We start from the raw sequence: 19,688 nt of genomic DNA, 5'->3' as shown, positions 1-19,688 counted from the left end.
CCCTTAGCACACTTTGGGGTCCATTAGCACACTTTGGGGTCCCTTAGCACACTTTAGGATCCTTTAGCACACTTTGGGATCCCTTAGCACACTTTGGGCTCCCTCCCCGGCACTGACCAGCTCCAGACCGTTTCTCCTGTCCCACATCAGTCCGGATCCAGCCGGGCTGAGCAGAGGAGCCGCAAACCCCAAACTCGGATCCCAGAGCTGTGGGGTCGGGCCGAGCCCTCCCTCACCCCCCGCCCTTTTGGGGCAGATCCCTCCCTTCCTTAACCCGGGATTTTATTGTCTTGGTCCCTGAATAAATCTGGGACAGGAACACACGGGCTTCCCCCCCTTTCCTACCGGGAAAATGCTTTGGAATGCAGAAATTTCAACACTCACGCTCATTTTTCGTTCTTTTTTATTAAAATCCTGCGCCACTGTTGCAGTGCCCTGGCCCAGCCCTGCTCCTACACAGTAGGATGGCCTGGGCCATGTGTCCCCGTCCGGGTGTCCCCAAGGGGGTGACAGCAACTCCCGTACCCCCCGGACAGAAAATAAATTAGAAAGAATTAAAAAAAAGCAAAAGCAGGAGGATGGGAGCCATGGAGACTTTGTCAGTGCAGTGTGGGGATCCCTGTCACCCTGCTGGGGACACAGGGCCACCACCACCCTGCTGGGGGCTGTGCTGGTGACACGGGGACCCCACGGCCACACAGAGCCGGGCCAGGGGGACCCTGCACCGGGGAGGGGAAGGTGACAGCCCGGGGTGTCCCGGGAGGGGAAGGTGACAACCCGGGATGCCACAGGAGGGGAAGGTGACATCCCGGTGTGTCCCGAGGAGGGGAAGGTGACATCCCGGGGTGCCCCGGGGAGGGGAAGGTGACATCCCGGGGTGATCCGGGAGGGGAAGGTGACAGCCCGGTGTGTCCCAGGAGGGGAAGGTGACAGCCCGGGGTGTCCCAGGAGGGGAAGGTGACAGCCCGGGGTGTCCCTGGGGAGGGGAAGGTGACAGCCCGGTGTCCCCCGAGGAGGGGAAGGTGACAGCCCGGGGTGTCCCTGGGGAGGGGAAGGTGACAGCCCGGTGTGTCCCAGGGAGGGGAAGGTGACAGCCCGGTGTCCCCGGGGAGGGGAAGGTGACAGCCCGGTGTGTCCCGGGAGGGGAAGGTGACAGCCCGGGGTGCTCCAGGAGGGGAAGGTGACAGCCCGGGGTGCTCCAGGAGGGGAAGGTGACATCCCGGGGTGCCCGGGGAGGGGAAGGTGACAGCCCGGGGTGACCAGGAGAAGGGAAGGTGACAGCCCGGTGTCCATGGGGAGGGGAAGGTGACAGCCCGGGGTGCTCCAGGAGGGGAAGGTGACATCCCGGTGTGCTCCAGGAGGGGAAGGTGACAACCCGGTGTGTCCCAGGAGGGGAAGGTGACAGCCCGGTGTGTCCCAGGAGGGGAAGGTGACAGCCCGGTGTGTCCCCCGGGAGGGGAAGGTGACAGCCCGGGGTGTCCCAGGAGGGAAAGGCGACAGCCCGGTGTGCCCCGGGGAGGGGAAGGTGACAGCCCGGTGTCCCCCGGGAGGGGAAGGTGACAGCCCGGGGTGACCAGGAGGGGAAGGTGACAGCCCGGGGTGACCAGGAGGGGAAGGTGACATCCCGGGATGACCAGGAGAGGGGAAGGTGACAGCCCGGTGTGCCCCAGGAGAGGGGAAGGTGACAGCCCGGTGTGCCCCGGGAGGGGAAGGTGACATCCCGGGGTGCCCGGGGAGGGGAAGGTGACATCCCGGTGTGTCCCGGGAGGGGAAGGTGACAGCCCGGTGTGCCCCGGGAGGGGAAGGTGACAGCCCGGTGTGTCCCAGGAGGGGAAGGTGACATCCCGGGGTGTCCTGGAGAGGGGAAGGTGACAGCCCTGGGTGTCCCAGGAGGGGAAGGTGACAGCCCGGTGTGTCCCGAGGAGGGAAAGGTGACAGCCCGGGGTGTCCCAGGGAGGGGAAGGTGACAGCCCGGTGTCCCCGGCCGCAGCAGGGCTGTCCCAGGGACACGGGGAGGTGACATCCCGCTGTCCCCGGCGCTGTCCCGGGGTCTCTCAGGGCCGCCCCGGGGCCGCGGGCAGCAGCAGCGGCTTGGGGAGCAGCGGCGGCTTCACGGACAGCGAGCGCTCCAGGGCTCCGGGCCGGGGGGCCCAGGCCGAGCCCCCCGGGGTCCCCAGCGAGTGCATGCGGGTCAGACCCCGCGCCGGCCCCGGGGGGCTCACCGGGACCCCCCCCAGAGAGTGGCTCTGCGCCAGCGGCCGCCGCGGCGCCGGGGGGCTGTCGGGGGGCACGTCCACCCGCACCGGGGCCCGGTCGTGGGGGCCGAACGGGGGCCCGGGGCCCGCCGAGCGCGGCAGCACCCGGTTGGTGAAGGAGCCGCTGCCCGGCGGGGTCCCGGGCCACCCCGAGCCCCCCTGGAGCCGCTGCAGAACCTCCTCCCTGCCCGGGGGTCCCGGCCCGGGGGGCTCTGCGGGACCCGGGGCCGCGGGGGAGCCGCGCCGGAGCTCCCGGTGCCGCGGTGCCCGGGCCGGGGGCAGCGCGGGGGGCTCGGGCTGGGGCTGGGGCTGGGGCTGGGGGTCGGGCTGGGGCGGCAGAGCGGGGTACAGGCGGGGCACGGGCGGCTGGGCCGGGGTCCGCGGGGCGCACGGCGGCTCCGGGGGCGCCTTGGGGACGGCGGGGCGCTGGCAGCAAGTGGTCACCAGCCCGGTGGCCAGGGCTCCCAGTGCGAAGGCGCCCAGCACGCAGCCCACCAGAACCGGCACCGGCACCGTGGCTTCGGGCGCCGGCCCGGGGTGCCGCACCCCTGCGGGACCTCCCGTCAGCGAGGGGACAGCGGCGGGTCCGGTGTCCCCCAGAGACCCCCTGGTCCCGTTCACACTCCTGGGACTCCCCCTCGCAGAGTCCTCCCGTCCCTGGGGTCCCTCTCCCGTCCCTGGGGTCCCCCCCTTGCCCCCATGATCTCATCTCATCCCTCTCCTGTTCCCGGGGACCCTCCTGGTCACTGGGGTCCCCCCACCCCCCGCCCTTCTCCTTCCCTTGGGATCTTTGCCCCCCCCGGGGGTCCCTCTCCCGTCCCTGGGGTCCCCCCCTTGTCCCCACGGTCTCATCTCATCCCTCTCCTGTTCCCGGGGACCCTCCTGGTCACTGGGGTCCCCCCACCCCCCGCCCTTCTCCTTCCCTGGGGTCCCTCTTCCACCCTTGGGATCTTAACCCCACCCTGGGGTCCCCCTCCTGTCCCTGGGGTCCCCCCACTCCCTGCCCTTCTCCTTCCCTTGGGATTTTTACCCCACCCTGGGGTCTCTCTCCTGTCCCTGGGGTCCCTACAGTCTCTGGGGTCCTCTCGACTCCACAGTCCCGACCCAGTCCTTGGTGTCCCCCTCCCCAACCCCTGGGGTCTCTCTCCCACCCTTGGGACACCCCAGGGTCCCTCCCCAGGGTGCTCGGACAATGTCACTGACCGTGGGCCAGGTCCCCGTCCTCGTCACTGTCCCGGGCAGCCCCTGTGAGAGCAGAGCAGGGTCAGGCCAGGCCCCCTCGTGTCCCTTGGAGTCCCCTCCACGTCCTCGCCATCCTCTGGCATCACCCACGCGTGCCAGAGCCACCCCGGTGTCACCGTGGCACGCCCTGCATCCCCCCATGACCTCACACCCCCAGAAATCCCAAACATTCCCACATTCCCAGTGCCCCACACGTTCCCCCAATTCACCTTGGCAGGTCCCACTGATCCCGAGGGATCCCTCCAAGTCCTGCTGGAAGCCACTCCTGGGACACAGAGGGGACATCACCCTGTGTCCCCGGCGTGTCCCCGCACGGGGCCGGGCCCAGGAGGTCGGGGGAGGGAGGGACACTCACGGAAGGTCCTCGGAAAAGGGGACGCAGCCCCTGGAGGGCACCCAGACACAATAGGGGTCCTGGGCAGCCAGGCAGCTCCTGTAGGGACAGGGGGACACAGCTGCCATCCGTGTCGCTGTGCCCGTGTGTGCCCTGTCCCCTGCCGTGCCCTCGGTCACCTCCATGTCCCTGCACACCCCCGTGCCGCTGTGCTTTGCACACTCCGGTGTCTCCGTGCCCTTGCACATCCCCATTCCCTTGTACCCCCTCGTTCTCTTGCACCCCCATTCCCGCACCCCCCGCGCCCCCCGAGCCCCCCGAGCCCCCCGAGCCCCCCGCGCCCCCCGAGCCCCCCGAGCCCCCCGAGCCCCCCGAGCCCCCCGAGCCCCGCTCACCCTCGGCAGGAGCTGTGGCGGGCGCAGCGGCTCAGGGGCAGCCGCAGCAGGCAGCCGGCGAAGGCCACGAGCAGCTCCCGGCCCGGCAGGTGCAGCTCCAGCCCCAGCACCCGGCTGGGGACCCCGGCCCCCCGCGGGCTGCGGCACCTGCACCCCCAAACCCCGGTCAGCACCCCCAAACCCCGACAGTGTCTGGGGTCAGCACCCCAAACCCCCACAGCACCCAGAGCCTGCCCTGGCACCCCAAAACCCCCACGGTACCCCAGTCAGCACCCCCAAACCCCAACAGCATCCGGGATCAGCACCCCAAAACCTCACAGCACCCCGGTCAGCACCCCAAACCCCCACAGCACCCAGAGCCTGTCCTGGCACCCCCAAACCCCCACAGCACCCCGGTCAGTACCCCCAAAACCCCACGGCACTCACAGCCTGCCCTGGCACCCCCAAACCCCCACAGCATCCAGGATCAGCACCCCAAACCCCCACAGCACCCCGGGTCAGCACCCCCAAACCCCCACAGCGCCCGGGATCAGCACCTCCAAACCCCCACAGCACTCAGAGCCTGCCCTGGCACCCCCAAAACCCCCACGGCACCCCGGGTCAGCACCCCCAAACCCCGACAGTGTCTGGGGTCAGCACCCCCAAACCCCCACAGCATCCAGAGCCTGTCCTGGCACCCCCAAACCCCCACGGCACCCAGAGCCTGCCCTGGCACCCCCAAAACCCCACGGCACCCCGGTCAGCACCCCTAAAACCCCACGGCACCCCGGGTCAGCACCCCCAAATCCCCACGGCACCCCGGGTCAGCACCCCCAAACCCTGACAGCACTCACAGCCTGCCCTGACACCCCAAAACCCCACAGCATCCAGGGTCAGCACCCCCAAACTCCCACAGCACCCCGGGTCAGCACCCCAAACCCCCACAGCACCCCGGCCAGCACCCCCAAACCCCCACAGTCCCCCCAGCCCCACAGTGCCCAAAACCCACTCCCCAGTCCCTCCCAAGCACCCCCACCCCTCAGTGCCCACCACCCCCCAACACTCCCACGGCCCCCACAAACCCCCCACCCCCCTCTAGCATCCGTAATCCCCCCGAGACCCCCAGAGCCCCCGGGCACCCCATGCCTGGCTCTCACCGCGCGGGGTCGTAGAGGCTGATGTCCTCCAGCAGCAGCGCCTGGGCACTGCTGTCCCCGCTGTCCCCCGGCTCTCGGGGGTCCCCCGGTGCCGCGGTGCCCCCGCGGGGCTGGGTGCCCTCGGGGCTCTGTGCAGCTGCCAGGACCTTCAGCACCCGCCCGTCCTCGGCACCCAGGAACAGCACGGTCTGGTCCCCGCGGGGCCCCGCGCCCGTGTCCGCGGCCAGCTGGGTCAGCCTGGGACAGGACACGGCCGCGACACCCGGGCTGGGGCTGGGCTGTGCGCGGGGGCTTCCTGCACCCTCCTGAGACCCCGCACCCTGCAGCACCCCCAGCCCCTGCTCACCCTGAGCCTGCTCACGCCAGCTATTCCCTGTTCCCAAGGCCATCCCATCCCCGAGGCCACCCCCTCCCCGAGGCCACCCCGTCGCTGTCCCCGCACCTGGTGCCGGTGCGGGTGAAGAGGGGCCGCCCTCCCGCGGGGCTCACGGAGCCGTGCAGCAGCGGGTGCTCCTTGGCGAACACCAGCGTCTCGTCAGGGAAGTCCCCAGAGGTGACAATGCCAGCAGCGGGTCCCATCCCGGCACAGCAGCCCGGCCTGCGGCACAGCTGGTGAGGGGACGCGGTGTGGGCGGCACCCGGGGCTGTCCCGGTGCGGGGTGGGGGGTACCTGGGCTGAGGGACCCTGTCCTCTGGCACCGCGGTCCAGGTGGCCCCGCGGAGCTCGGCGAAGGGACCCTCGAACGATCGCTCCACGTCTGCCAGGTAGAAGGCGCAGACGGCCGAGCCGGGGATGCTGCGGTGACAGCAGGGCGGGGACAGGGTGGTCTTGGTTTGACCAGGGCCCCTCCGTGTCCCGGGTGTGTCCCCAGGCTCTGTTTCCCTGTCCCTCTGTGTCCCCATGCCCACGTGTGTGTCCCTCATGTCCCCACCACCCTGTCCCCACACCCCCGTCCCCGTGTCCCTGCCTGTTGGGTTGGGTGCCAAAGAGGGCGAGGACAGCGGGGCGCCCGTGCAGGGTCTGCGGGGGCGTCACGGCCTCCAGGACATCGAAGTAGAAGACGGTGTCGCCAGGCACGGAGCACTGCAGCCGCACCTTCAGGAAGGACGTCCAGCGCCGCTCCAGCACCCGCGGGGACCCGCCGCGGTCGTTGCGGCACACCCGGGCCACCCGGGCCACCAACACCTGCACGGGGACCCGGCTCAGATCTGCACACCTGAGCTCGGCACCTGCACCCCTCGGGGTCAGCACCCAGGGCACACCTGTGGGCACCTGGGCACCCCCGGGGCATCACCGCTGTCCCCCAGGCACACAGGGGGCACCCACAGGTCTGATACCCCAGTGAGGGGCTCAGGAGTGTCCCCTGCCTCGCCTCCAGGGTGGGGGGACCCCCGGGTGCTCCCCCTGTGCCCCCCGTGCCCGCACCCACCTTGCCCAGGGCGCTGAGCTCCACTGCCACCTCCCTGAAGAAGAAGTAGACATAGGGGCCGTAGGGCAGCACCTGGACAAAGTGGGGTTCTGGGGGGGCCAGGGGAGGTCAGAGGGGCGTCAGACCCCGCCACCTCCTCGTCCTTGTCCCACACCCTCGTGCTTAGCCCTCCCCTGCGTCCTACCCCCCTCTATGTACCCCCAAACTGCAGCTCTGCACCCGCCGACCCCTCCCCACATCCCCCTGCCCCACCCTGCCACGTCCCCCCACACCTGTAACCCCTCCCCCCTCTCTCCCACACCCCTGAACCCCCATCCCCTCCCCAGAGACCCCCCAGCCCTGACCCCCGCTCTGGGGTACCCTGCAGCCAGCGGGAGCTGTATTTGAGGGTGCGCAGGGGAGCCTGCCCGGGGCTCAGGCTGCGGTAGATCACGGCATCGCTGGCCTGGAAATCGGCCACCGTGGCCGAGTACAGGCTGCCATCTGCGGGGGGGGGGACACAGCGGGTCACCCCTGTGCCCCCCGGCCACCCCCGTGTCCCCCCCGCCTGCCCAGCACCCACCGACAAAGAGAGCCACGATGCTTTGCTTGGCGTCAAAAGGGCACCGCGCCTGGCCGCTGACCTCGTCACCCTGCTGTGCCAGGCTGCTCACCTGCGGGGGACACCCCCAGAGGCCGTGAGACCCCCCCCAAATACTCAGCACCCCCTTGCGCCATCCCCAACCTCAGCACGGACACGGCTGAGCACCTCCGCGCTCATCACACACCCTGCGGGGGCTGAGACCCCCCAGCTCATCCCCCCCACCCCAGCAGGCTGCGACCCCCCCTCAGCCCCGAGATCCCACCTGGTAGGTGCGGCACAGGGGGCTGAAGGCGTTGGTGCCGCAGGCCAGGAGGGTCTCGGCGTCGCGGGGCACCAGCACCCGGATGTAGTTGTGACACTCGTCCTGTGGAGGGGGGACACGACCCCTGAGATCCTGTTTGCCCCTCGAACCCTGCACCCCAAACCCCCAATACCGCTCCCACCCCCTGCACCCCCCTGCACCCCCTCACCTGCCGCCGGCCCCGCATGGCGCAGTTCTCCCTGTCCTGCGTCTCCCAGGTGAGGTGCTGCCGGGTGAGACGGGGGCAGGGGGTCAGAGGACACCCCCTGTGTGTGTCCCCCTTGTCCCCAGGGTCGCAGCTCCCGTCCCCCTTACCCGCTCCGGGTACAGCGTGCCCTTGTCCTGCCCCAAATCGAAGGCGTAGATGTGGTCCCTGGGGGAGGCGGTGAGCGTGAAAGGGGGCACCGGGTGGGCGAGGGGACACCGGGGTGGGCGAGGGGACACCGGGTGGGCGAGGGGACGCGGGGACACCGGGGTGGGCGAGGGGACACAGGGATGGGCGAGGGGACATCGGGGTGGGCGAGGGGACACGGGGTGGGCGAGGGGACACCGGGATGGGCGAGGGGACACGGGGGTGGGCGAGGGGACACGGGGACACCGGGGTGGGCGAGGGGACACCGGGGTGGGCGAGGGGACACCGGCGTGGGCGAGGGGACGCGGGGACACCGGGGTGGGCGAGGGGACGCGGGGACACCGGGGTGGGCGAGGGGACGCGGGGTGGGCGAGGGGACACGAGGTGGGCAAGGGGACACCGGGGTGGGCAAGGGGACTGCGGGGACACCGCGGTGGGCGAGGGGACGCGGGGACACCGCGCTCGTCACACGCACAGGGGACTGCGGGGTCACGCACGGGGACACAAGCGCTGACAAGGGAGTGCGGGTGTGCAAATCCTTGCCCGAGCACTGACAGGGGAGTGCGGGTGTGCAAATCCTTGCCCCAGCACTGACGAGCGTGCTCGGGCTCAGACACCGGAGCCCCGTCCCGGCACACCCGAGCCCGGCCGCGCTCACCGGGCAGCCACGAAGAGCGTCCCGTTGAGCCGCAGCATCCGCTGGAAGTCCAGGCCGAGCCGGGCCGTGCCGTTGTCCCCCCGGAGCCCCCCGAAGCGCGGGTACGCGGCCGTGGCTGCGGAGCGGGAGGACACCCCGGTGTCACCACCGCGGTGACACTCCGGCAGCCCCCGAGGCCCCCGAGCCCCGCTCACCTGCCAGCCCCACGGTGCTGCGAGCCGCCAGGTCCCGCGGGAAGGGCTGCGCGGGAGCCCCGGCGAGGAGGAGGAGGAGGACGAAGGGCAGCGGGACCCCCGGCATCGCGGGTGGGGCTGAGAGCGACCCCCCCGCCCCGCCCCGGGCTGCGAGCGGGGGGAAACTGAGGCACGGGGATGGGGGGGCGGAGTGGGGACAGTGTGGGGACAGAGCTCCCAGTGTCCCCAGTCCTCGCGGTGGTCCCCAGTACCCCCCTCGGTGTCCGTAGTGCCCCTGCTCCAATGCTCCTGTCCCAGTGCTCCCGTCCCAGTGCTCCCAGTGCTCCCAGTGCTCCCAGTGCTGCGGGAGCGGCTGCCAGCAGTGCCGGGACAATTCCCCCAGCACAGGACCTGCACCGCCCCAGCTCCCCAAAACTCTCCACCTACACCCCGACACCGCTGTCACAGCTCCCCAAGTACCCCCCAACACTCCGACACCCCCACGACACCCTGACAACAGGCAGCGTTCCAAACAAACCCCTCAAACACCCCAAAACCGCCCTGTCGCGACACTCCATGGCCCCGTACGGCACCCCCTGTCGCGACACCCCGCAAAACGCAGCCCCAAAACCGCCCCAAAACCACCCCAAACCCGCCGCGCTCCTACCCTGCCCCAGCACTCCCCACCCCCTGCCCCAACTCCCCCCGACCCCCGCCCCTCCCGACCCCTCGGCGCTCGGTACCGGCTCCGCTCCCCGCTCGGTCCCGAGCGGCTCCGCCCCGGAACGGGCCGGGACCGGGCACCGGCCGGAGCGGGGCCGGGGGCGGGCCCGGGGACCCCCGCGGGACTGCACGGCCCCCGCCCGGGACGGCACAGCCCCCGCCCGGGACTCCCCCCGCGGCCGCCCTATAGATAGGCGTTAATCCCCGTTAATGAGCTGATCCTCATTAACTGCCGAGGGACCGGGGGGGGTTTGCACGCGCGTGTGCGCGGGCACGGCTGTGACACCCCCCTGTCCCCACCCCCCCAGCCCTGCCGGTGCGCGCTCCCGCGTGCGGCTGTCGGCGCTGTCGCGTGGGCGGTGTGGCGGCCACCCGAGTGTCCCCTCTCTGTCCCCAAGGTGGGGACCCGCCACCTGCACCATCGCGTGGCCACTTGCTGGCCCAAGTGGCGACCGAAAACTGCTGGGAGTTGCGGGGACACGCCGGGCGCGCTGAGCTGTCCCCGTGTCCCGCTCCGGTCCCCAAGTGTCGCCGTGGACAGAGGGGACCCTGGGGACGCTCAGGGTGGGGGGCGCTGGGGACACCCCGAGACTCGGGGGGTGCCGGGGGGGTCCCGAGGGGGCGGGCACGGGTGACACCTGCTGGCACGGCCGGGAACGGCACCTGTGGGGACAAGGGTGGCAGCCCTGGGGACACAGCGGGGTCACCTGAGGGGTGGCAGCATCCCCGGGGGGGCACGCGGGAGGTGACAGTGAACACGGAGGGAATGGGCACAGGGGGACACAGACAGGACATGGACACACGTGGGGACACAGACAGGACAATGACACACACAGGGACACAGACAGGACATGGACACAGGGGGACACAGGACATGGACACACGGGGGACACAGACAGGACATGGACACACATAGGGGACACAGACAGGACATGGACACAGGGGGACACAGGACATGGACACAGGGGGACACAGACAGGACATGGGCACACATGGGGGACACAGACAGGACATGGACACAGTGGGGACACAGACAGGACATGGACACATGGGGACACAGACAGGACATGGACACACAGGGGGACACAGGACATGGGCACATGGGGACACAGACAGGACATGGACACAGGGGACACAGACAGGACATGGACACAGTGGGGACACAGACAGGACATGGACACACGGGGACACAGACAGGACATAGACACATAGGGGACACAGGACATGGACACAGGGGGACACAGACAGGACATGGACACACATGGGGACACAGACAGGACATGGACACACATGGGGACACAGACAGGACAATGACACACACAGGGACACAGACAGGACATGGGCACAGGGGGACACAGGACATGGACACACGGGGACACAGACAGGACATGGATACAGGGGGACACAGACAGGACATGGACACACATGGGGACACAGGACATGGACACATGGGGACACAGACAGGACATGGACACACGGGGACACAGAACACGGCGACACAAAGGACACGCACAGGACACGGGAGGGCACAGGACACGGGGGACACACAGGACACGGGTGACACAGAAGTGTCCCCAGCCCCAGTGACCGCCACCATTCCTGGTGGCCCTGCAGGGGGCGCGATCGCCCCGCGGCCGAGGCCCCGCCCCTCAAGGAGGCTCCGCCCCTCAGAGAGGCCACGCCCCCACATAAGCCCCGCCCCGTCATGGCGAGCGCGCCCGTGCTCGTGCACGCGCGGCGGGCGGGGGCGGGGGGGGCGGCGGCGTTCGGGCAGGTCCGGGGGACACCGGGGGACACCGGGAGGGACCAGGGGGGGTCTGGGGACTGTGGGGGCAATGGGGGGGACAGAGCAAGGGAGGGGGAGCGGCCGCTGCAGCGCTGTGGCTCTCGCGGTGACAGCGGCCGCGGTGTCCCCGCGGTTGTCGCGGTGCGGTGACAGCGCTGTCGCCGTGGTTGTCGCGGTGTCCCCGCAGAGTGTCACCGGCGTGTTCTGCCCGCCGCACACGGACGTGGCCCTGGTGAGCTGCGGGCTGGAGCGCGGCCACTTCCTCATCTCCGATGTCCCCTTCCCCGGCTCTGCTGTCACCGTCCTCAAGGTGCGCGGGGCCACCAGCCCCTTATGTCTCCCCCTGGGAGCCATCACACCCCTGATGTCCCCTGTCCCCGCAGAGACCCCCGTTCTGCCCCGCCAAGCTGGGAGGGGCCGCGCTGGGTGGCCGGGGGGGACACCCGGGGGTGGCCGCAGCGGTGGCCGTGCTGCTGGAGGCCGCCTGCGGCCACGTCCTGCTGACCCGCCGAGCCGCCACCCTGCGCCACTTCCCCAACGTCTGGGTGCCACCAGGTCAGCGCCAGGACAGGGGACAGGAGCTCTGGGGTCCCCTGACCCCTCACTCAGGTGGGGACGGGGGTTTTTGGGGTGCCCTGACCGCTGTCCCCCCACACAGGCGGGCACGTGGAGCCGGGAGAAGAGGTGAGGTGACACCGAGGGGAGGGCAGGGGGTGCCCAGGTGGGCGCGGGGACACAGGTGTCCCCCTGACACCCCGACCCCCAGCTGGTGGCCGCAGGGCTGCGGGAGCTGGCCGAGGAGACGGGGCTGCGCCTGGAGCCCGGGACCTTCTCGTGGCGCCTGCTCGGCCTCTGGGAGGTACCGACCCCCCCCGACCCCCGGGGCTGGGCTGGGGGTGACACCCCCAGGGGTCCACCCTGCCCCACGGGTCACCCCTGCTGCCCGCAGTCCCTGTTCCCCCCCGCGCTGAGCTGGGGGCCACCGCGCTGCCACCACATTGTCACCTACCTGGGGCTGCGCTCGGCAGAGCCCCGCCAGCGCCTGCAGGTGGGGGCAGCTTCGGGGGACCTGCAGGGGTGGGGGTCCCTGCATGGGTGGGGGGGGACCCTTCATGGGTGGGGGGGGGTCCCATCATGGGTGGGAGTCCCTGCATGGGTGGGGGGGTCCCTCTTGGTGTTGCAGCCCCTCTCTGGAAGGGGGTATCTCTGAGGCTGGGGTCTCTCTGAGGCTGGGGTCTCTCCAAGGGTTGGGGTCCCTCTGAGGCTGGGGTCTCTCTGAGGTTGGGGTCTCTCTGGGGCTGGGGTCTCTCCAAGGGTTGGGGTCTCTCTGAGGCTGGGGTCTCTCCAAGGGTTGGGGTCTCTCTGAGGTTGGGGTCTCTCTGAGGTTGGGGTCTCTCCAAGGGTTGGGGTCCCTCTCGAGGTTGGGGTCTCTCTGAGGCTGGGGTCTCTCTGAGGCTGGGGTCTCTCTGAGTTTGGAGTCTCTCCAAGGGTTGGGGTCCCTCTCGAGTTGGGGTCCCCCCGGGGGTCCCTCCCTCCACGGGGGTTCATGCCCAGGCCCGGCTGTGTCCGAGCCCGTGTGAGGTCAGCGCTGTGGCCTGGCTGGAGCCGCTGGTGCTGGAGGCCATCGCTGCCACCGAGGATGGAGCCGAGGGACCGGGACTGGGACCGGGACCAGAATCGGGACCGGGACCAGAATCGGGACCGGGACCGGGACCAGAATCGGGACCGGGATCATTTCCCGGAGAGCTGCCGGCCACCGTGGGGTGAGGCGCTCCCGACACCGTGGGGACACGGTGACCTGCGGCTGTCCAGCCTCTCCGGCCCCATCCCTGACCCCTCTCCTGTCCCAGGATCCTGGAACTGAGCGCCGACGGCTTCCGCAGCTCCCAAATTCCCACCGGGATCCTCCTGCGCCGGGCCCCGGCCCACGGCCCCGACCTGGAGCGCGTCAGCACCGGCACCAAATTCGCGCTGGGGCGGTGGCGGGCGGGACCCGGCCGGGGGGAGCGGGAATAAATCAATAAATCAATAAATCATTTCCTATGGGATCCGTGTTGGAGTGGGGACACGGAGACCCCAGGAACGGACTGGGGGTCTCAGGTGGATTCCAGGGGAATGGAGCAGGGAACAGCCCCTTTCCCGAGCTGTTGGGGACACGGAACTGGACACGGGTCGCGGTTTCCCAGTTTAATGCCACGGCCCCGCTCCCGCCTCGGCCCGCAGGATCCGCAGCAGCGCGGCGTGCACGCCCTCGTCCATGAATCCCTGCGGAGGAGGGAGAGTGGCGTTTCCCGGGATCCCACCCGGCTGCCCCCACCCCCCTGAGACCCCGGGCAGGGCCAGGGGGTCCCACCTGGGCAGCCTGGAGGAGGTGGCTCCTGTACACGGCCACGGTGTCGCGGTGCTGCTTCTGCTGGACCTGGCGGGATGAGGGGACAGGGTGACACCGGTGACCCACAGTGACAGGAGGTTACAGACAGTGACACGGTGTGACACCGGTGCTGTCCCCACCTCCAGCTGCAGCTGGAGCCGGGCGCTCCGGCCCCGCAGCCCCAACACCTCGGCCGAGAGTTTCTCCGTCTCCGCCAGCAGCTGCTTCAGCTGGGGGGGCAAAGTTAGGGGCAGATTTGGGGGACTGCTGGGGGCTCCCCCAGAGCCCTCTGGGTCCCCCTCAGTTCCCCCCTCACTCCCCGAGGTGCCCCAAGACGGGCCTGGGAGATGGAACAGGATGGGGATGGGGATGGAACAGGATGGGGATGGGGACAGGGATGGACACGGGGATGGATAACGGGAGGAAGAGGAAGATGGGAAGGGATCGGCAGTGCGGACAAGGATGGGAGGATGATGATGATGATGACGGGGACGGGACTGGTGCTGGGGAAATCCCGTGCCCGTTCCCGGCCCGTCCCTCACCTTCCCGTCCTTGTCCCGGCAGGCGCGCTCCAGCCGAGCCGCCCGTTCCCGCAGCGCTGCCACGCTGCGCTCCAGCCCCTCCGCCGCGTCCCGCAGCTCCCGCAGCTCCCGCTCCCGCCCGGCCGCCCGCTCCTCCGCCTCCGCCGCCGCCTCCCGCCAGCGCTGCACCTCCGACCCCGGCGGCTCCACCGGGACACCGGCGGCACCGAGCTCCGGGCCCCGCGGCAGCCCGGCACCGGCGGCCTCTCCCGGTTCCGCCGCTACCCCGCCCTCCTCGCCGCTCCCGGGGCTTTCTCCGGCCTCTCCCTCCATCTCCGTGATGAGCTGCAGGGCCTCGTGCTGGGAGCGCACCAGCGCGTCCAGCCGCCGGTGCAGGTCCCGGAGAATCGCGGCCCCGGCGTCGCTCCCCGCCTCCCGCACCCTGGCGCCCAGCCCGTCCCGCAGCGCCCGCAGCTCCCGGCGGAGCCGCCACGCCTCGTCCCGCGCCCCGGGATCCCGCAGCTCCCGCAGCTCCTGCTGCAGCCGCTCCCGCTCCCGGCCCAGCCGCGCCAGCTCCACCAGGAGTTTCCCGTTTCCCTCCCGCAGCTCCAGCAGCTCCTTCTCCATCGTCCCGTTCTCCCTCGGGGTCTCCTTCCCGCCCGGAACCGGCTCCGTGCCGTTCACCGCGCACCGGCACGCTGCCGCCGGCTCCCCACGGAGCTTTTCCAGGAGGATTTGGGCTCCCTGGAGCATCCTGGCGTGGATCTGGTCCTGCTGGTCCAGCGCCTGCTCCAGCCCGGCCGCCAGCTGCTCCCAGGCGGCCGCGCTCCGGCCCACGGCCTCGTCCCGGAGGGAATTCTCTGCTTCCCGGCGCAGCTCCTGGCTCCGGGAGAAAGCGCCGGCCTTCGCTTCCCGCATTTTGGAGCACTCCTCTCCCAGCCAGGCCAGGAACGGGATCAGCGCGGGAGCCTCGGCACTGCCGGGTCCTCCTTCCCACTCTTCATCCCTCGTCCTCTTCCTCAGCTCCGCCACGCGCCGGGCCAGGAGCTCCAGGCAGGCGCCGTCCTCCTCCTCATCCTCACCCGCATCCCGTCCCGGCAGGAGCCGCACGAGCTCCCGCAGCCGCCGCCCGATGCCCTCGGCAGCTTCCTCCAGCCTCCGGCACTCCAGAGTCTTCCTCGCCAGCTCCTCCCACAGCCGCCGGGCAGCGCGTCCGTCCCGCTGCTCCTCCTCCTCCTCCTCCTCGCCCTGGATTCCCACCTGTCCAGCACCGTTCTCTGCTGGAGGGAAAAACACAATCCCGTTTTCCCATTTTTTCCCTATTTTTTTGCAATTTCACCCATTTTCCCCGTTTTTTTCGGGGGTTCCGGCAGGTCTCACCTCTCCTCCCGCAGTGCGGGACCTTCCGGAGAGCCCAGCTCGGAGCCTTCCCGGTGACATTCCCGGTGACATTCCCGGTGTCCTTGTCCCTCTTGTGGCCCTGCAGCAGCTCGGCCACCTCCAGGCTGCCGTGATCCAGCGCCAGCTCCAGCGCCGTCCTGAGCCGGGGAGGTGACACGGAGGGACACGGGGACACAAGGGGACAGTGAGCAATGGCACGGGGTGGCACACGGGCACTGTGGCAAGATGGCACCGCGACACAGCGACAGCGGCGACCCCCATCCCTTCCCCGCAGGGGTGACACCCTTGGGGACACCTCAGTGTCGCCTTCGTGTCCCCTGTCACCCACCTGCCGTCCCTGTCGGCCAACCCGAGCTCGGCCCCGCGCCGCAGGAGCTGGGCACAAACGGCCGCGTGGTTCCCCCGCGCCGCCAGCATCAGGGGGGTCTGGCCGTGCTGGGGGGACACGTGGGGTGACCACCGACCCCTTCTGTCCCCCGCCACCCCCTGCTGTCACCCTGTCCCCACTCACAGCGTCGGGGACATCCAGCGGGGCCCCGTGGTCGCAGAGCAGGAGGACGCTGGAGGCGCAGCCCGAGGAGGCTGCAGGGAGGGCGGTGTCACTGCAGGGGCTCTGGGGGACCTCTGGTGTCCCCAGGGTCCCGGGGTGTCCCCCCCTCACCGGCCCAGTGCAGCGGTGTCCGGTTCTGCCCGTCCACGTGGCGCTCGTTGGCTCCGTGCTGGGGGGACAGCGGGAGGGGACCCCCGGGATGGGAACGGCGCTGGTGCCTCCATCCCAACCCTGTTCCCTCCCTCATCCCTGTCCTTGTTCCCTGTCCTTTTTCCCATCCCCGTCCGTGTCCTTATTCCTGTCTCTGTCCTCATATCCCTCACTGTTTTCATGCCCAGTTCCATCCCATCCCGTTCCCGTTCCCGTTCCCGTTCCCATCCAGTTCCCGTTCCCGTTCCCGTTCCCGTTCTCATTCCTATCCTGTCCCCATTCCGTTCCCGTTGCCGTTCTCATCCCGTTCCCGTTCCCGCCCCATTCCCGTTCCCGTTCCCGCCCCGTTCCCGCCCCGTTCCCGTTCCCGTTCCCGTTCCCGTTCCCATTCCCGTTCCCATTCCCGTTCCCGTTCCCGTTCCGTTCCCGTTCCGTTCCCGTTCCCATTCCCGTTCCCGTTCCGTTCCCATTCCCGTTCCCGTTCCCGTTCCCGTTCCGTTCCCGTTCCCGTTCCCGTTCCCATCCCGTCCCCATCCCGTTCCCGTTCCCGTTCCCGTTCCCGTTCCGGTTCCCGTTCCCATTCCCGTTGCGTTCCCATCCCGTTCCCGTTCTCATCCCGTTCCCGTTCCGGTTCCCGTTCCCGCCCGGTACCTGCAGCAGCACCTTCACGCACTGGGGTTGGCAGGCGATGGTGGCCAAGTGCAGGGCGGTGCTGCCTGCAGGGACCGGAGGGGTGCTGGGGACACCCCAGGGGACACCCCCTCCTTGGGGACACCCCTGCCTTGGGGACACCCCTAGGGGACACCCCCAGGGGACACCCACTTCTTGGGGACACCCCTCCTTGGGGACACCCCTAGGGGACACCCCCAGGGGACACCCACTTCTTGGGGACACCCCTCCTTGGGGACACCCTAGGGGACACCCCCTCCTTGGGGACACCCCCTCCTTGGGGACACTCTGCCTTGGGGTGCAGGTCTGGGCTCCCCCAGAGGTGACACAGACACCTGGCTGGGTGTCTCCAAGGTGTCCCCAAGGTGTCCCCAGGTGTCCCCACCTACCGTCATCGTTCGTCTCGTTAACGGGGGCCCCGTGCTCCAGCAGCAGCGTCAGGCACTCGGTGAGACCCCCGGCCGCGGCCAGGTGGAGCCTGGGGGGCGAGAGGTGGCCGTGACCCCTCCGGGACACAGCGAGACCCCCCCCCCGTGTCCCCCCGGGGGTGACATACGCGGACTGTCCCCTGGCGTTGAGCTTGGCGGGGCGGGCGGCCTTGCGGGCGGCCAGGGCGGCCACTCGGGCCACGTCCCCGCGTGTCACCGCGTCCAGCAGCTTCTGGTCCTGCCGCGTCCAGCTCTCCATCTGCGGGGGTGGGGTGGCATCCCAAATCCAGGACAGGGCCCCAATTCCAGGACAAGACCCCAAATCCAGGACAGGGCCCCAAATCCAGGACGGGACCCCAAATCCAGGACAGGATCCCAAATCCAGGACAAGACCCCAAATCCAGGACGGGACCCCAAATCCAGGACGGGACCCCCCACCCGGGACAGGACCCCAAACCCAGGACAGGATCCCAAACCCAGGACGGGACCCCAAATCCAGGACAGGGCCCCAAATCCAGGACAGGACCCCAAATCCAGGACAGGACCCCACCCTGGGACAGGACCCCAAATCCAGGACGGGGCCCCAAATCCAGGACAGGACCCCAAATCCAGGACGGGACCCCCCACCGGGGACAGGACCCCCCAGCGCGGCTCCTCCCACGCATCCCGTGCCTCAGTTTCCCCGCTCCTCGGGATCCTGCGCGGAGCCGGGAGGGGCGGAGAGGCCGGAGCGTGTCCCGGCCTGTGCCCGCCCGGCTGGTTTGGCGAGTGCCACCGAGCCGGGCTGGGCTCCAGCGTGGCACCGGGCGGGGGTGGCACCGGCACCGGGAACAGGGAACAGGAACCGAGACCAGGATTTGAGAACCGGATCGGGAGCAGGGTTGGGCTGCGGGGCCTGCAGAGGGGCCGGGGCTGGGGGCAAGGCAGTGGGGGCTGGATTGGGGTCAGGATTGGGGCTGGGATTGGGGTTCAGTCTGGGATGGAGGCTGGGAATGCGGCTGGGATTGCATTGGGACCAGCATCAGAACTGCGATTGGGATGGGAGTTGGAGCTGGGACAGGGATTGCAGCCAGGATCGGGACCAGCACCGGGGCTGGGAGTGGAATCGCGTCTGGGATCGAGGGTAGAGCCGGGATTGGGGTCGGGACTGGGGCAGCACCGGGGCTGACACTGGGGTCGGTCAGGATTGCGGCCAGCAGCGGGCGGGGATCGGGATCGGGGCTGGGATCGGGATTGGGACCGGGGCTGAGATCGGGATCGGGGCTGGGAACGGGGCTGGGGTCGGGATTGGGGCTGGGAACGGGGCTGGGATCGGGATTGGGATCGGGATTGGGATCGGGGATGGGATTGGGACCGGGGCTGGGATCAGGATTGGGATCGGGACTGGGATTGGGATTGGGATCGGGGCTGGGATCGGGGCTGGGGTCGGAGCTGGGATCGGGGCTGGGATCGGGGTTGGGATCGGGATCGGGGCTGGGATCGGGATTGGGATCGGGGCTGGGATCGGGGCTGGGAACGGGGCTGGGATCAGGATTGGGATCGGGGCTGGGAACGGGGCTGGGGTCGCATCTGTCTGCGGAGCTGGGGTCGGGATTGGGATCGGGATTGGGATCGGGGCTGAGATCGGGATCGGGGCTGGGATCAGGATTGGGATCGGGGCTAGGGCCGCATCTGTCTGCGGGGTTGGGGTCTGGATTGGGATCGGGGCTGGGATCGGGACTGGGGTCGGGATTGGGATCGGGATCGGGGCTGGGATCGGGGCTGGGATCAGGATTGGGATCGGGACTGGGATCAGGACTGGGATCGGGGCTGGGATCAGGATTGGGATCGGGGCTAGGGCCGCATCTGTCTGCGGGGCTGGGATCGGGATTGGGATCGGGATTGGGATCGGGGCTGGGATCGCAGCCGGCACGGTTCCCGTTCCCTCCCGGGACTCACCGTCACTTGCGAGCTGGAGCAGGAGAACATCCTCTTCATGGTCGGGACCCCCGCCCCCCCCCCGCCGCGGGAGCCTCCGGACCCCCTCCCCCTCCTCTCCCGGCCCCGACCCCCCCTCGCTGCGGGACCCCCGGCAGCCGCCGCTCCGGGGCCGCGTCCTCCGCCCGCCCCGCGCCGCGCCCGGTCCCGCACCCGGCCCGGCGGGTCCGGCACCTCCCCGGGAACGGCCCCGCCCTGCGGGTGCGCCCCAAACCCGGCCCCATCGCCCCCCGGCGAGACCCCCACCACACTC

The 19,688-nt window shown here is 70.1% G+C and overlaps 3 protein-coding genes across 3 annotated transcripts; 1 reads left to right on the top strand and 2 right to left on the bottom strand.

The window, feature by feature from the left end:
• Positions 1-2,054: 2,054 nt before the first annotated feature.
• SEMA6C (semaphorin 6C) lies at positions 2,055-9,484 on the bottom strand. The gene is made up of 18 exons (XM_033082646.2): positions 8,881-9,484; positions 8,687-8,801; positions 7,992-8,049; positions 7,846-7,902; positions 7,638-7,739; positions 7,355-7,445; positions 7,153-7,275; positions 6,793-6,881; positions 6,331-6,548; positions 6,033-6,158; positions 5,805-5,960; positions 5,363-5,599; positions 4,227-4,373; positions 3,853-3,930; positions 3,707-3,762; positions 3,459-3,500; positions 2,605-2,803; positions 2,055-2,439 (listed from the first exon to the last, which is right to left on the bottom strand). The coding sequence occupies exons 1-18, from the start codon at positions 8,984-8,986 to the stop codon at positions 2,055-2,057; spliced, it is 2,385 nt and encodes a 794-aa protein (XP_032938537.1). The 5' UTR covers positions 8,987-9,484.
• A 1,803-nt stretch (positions 9,485-11,287) lies between these two features.
• Positions 11,288-13,407, top strand: NUDT17 (nudix hydrolase 17). The gene is made up of 8 exons (XM_033082645.1): positions 11,288-11,356; positions 11,556-11,678; positions 11,752-11,923; positions 12,027-12,052; positions 12,135-12,227; positions 12,318-12,416; positions 12,923-13,131; positions 13,219-13,407. Exons 1-8 carry the CDS (start codon positions 11,288-11,290, stop codon positions 13,382-13,384), a joined length of 957 nt encoding a protein of 318 aa, XP_032938536.1. The 3' UTR covers positions 13,385-13,407.
• Positions 13,408-13,540: 133 nt separating this feature from the next.
• Positions 13,541-17,864, bottom strand: LOC117008673 (ankyrin repeat domain-containing protein 35-like). The gene is made up of 10 exons (XM_033082644.1): positions 17,420-17,864; positions 17,013-17,077; positions 16,323-16,380; positions 16,173-16,243; positions 15,990-16,096; positions 15,641-15,798; positions 14,282-15,540; positions 13,880-13,969; positions 13,722-13,787; positions 13,541-13,633 (listed from the first exon to the last, which is right to left on the bottom strand). Exons 1-10 carry the CDS (start codon positions 17,715-17,717, stop codon positions 13,556-13,558), a joined length of 2,250 nt encoding a protein of 749 aa, XP_032938535.1. The 5' UTR covers positions 17,718-17,864; the 3' UTR covers positions 13,541-13,555.
• Positions 17,865-19,688: the final 1,824 nt, after the last annotated feature.

Source organism: Catharus ustulatus, chromosome 30 (assembly GCF_009819885.2).
Source record: "Catharus ustulatus isolate bCatUst1 chromosome 30, bCatUst1.pri.v2, whole genome shotgun sequence".
Classification (NCBI taxonomy): Eukaryota; Metazoa; Chordata; class Aves; order Passeriformes; family Turdidae; genus Catharus; species Catharus ustulatus.
This window is presented reverse-complemented; position numbering and strand designations above follow the sequence as displayed.

Coding starts and splice junctions, on each gene's coding strand:
- SEMA6C (XM_033082646.2), bottom strand. CDS start 8,986: ATGCCGGGGGTCCCGCTGCCCTTCGTCCTCCTCCTCCTCCTCGCCGGG. Junction 5,961..6,032: donor GACAGGGTCCCTCAGCCCAG/GTACCCCCCACC, acceptor GCTGTGCCGCAG/GCCGGGCTGCTGTGCCGGGA. Junction 3,501..3,706: donor GATCAGTGGGACCTGCCAAG/GTGAATTGGGGG, acceptor CTGCTCTCACAG/GGGCTGCCCGGGACAGTGAC.
- NUDT17 (XM_033082645.1), top strand. CDS start 11,288: ATGGCGAGCGCGCCCGTGCTCGTGCACGCGCGGCGGGCGGGGGCGGGG. Junction 11,357..11,555: donor GGGCGGCGGCGTTCGGGCAG/GTCCGGGGGACA, acceptor GTGTCCCCGCAG/AGTGTCACCGGCGTGTTCTG. Junction 11,924..12,026: donor CAACGTCTGGGTGCCACCAG/GTCAGCGCCAGG, acceptor CCCCCCACACAG/GCGGGCACGTGGAGCCGGGA.
- LOC117008673 (XM_033082644.1), bottom strand. CDS start 17,717: ATGGAGAGCTGGACGCGGCAGGACCAGAAGCTGCTGGACGCGGTGACA. Junction 13,788..13,879: donor GGCTCCAGCTGCAGCTGGAG/GTGGGGACAGCA, acceptor TCATCCCGCCAG/GTCCAGCAGAAGCAGCACCG. Junction 13,634..13,721: donor ACCTCCTCCAGGCTGCCCAG/GTGGGACCCCCT, acceptor CCTCCTCCGCAG/GGATTCATGGACGAGGGCGT.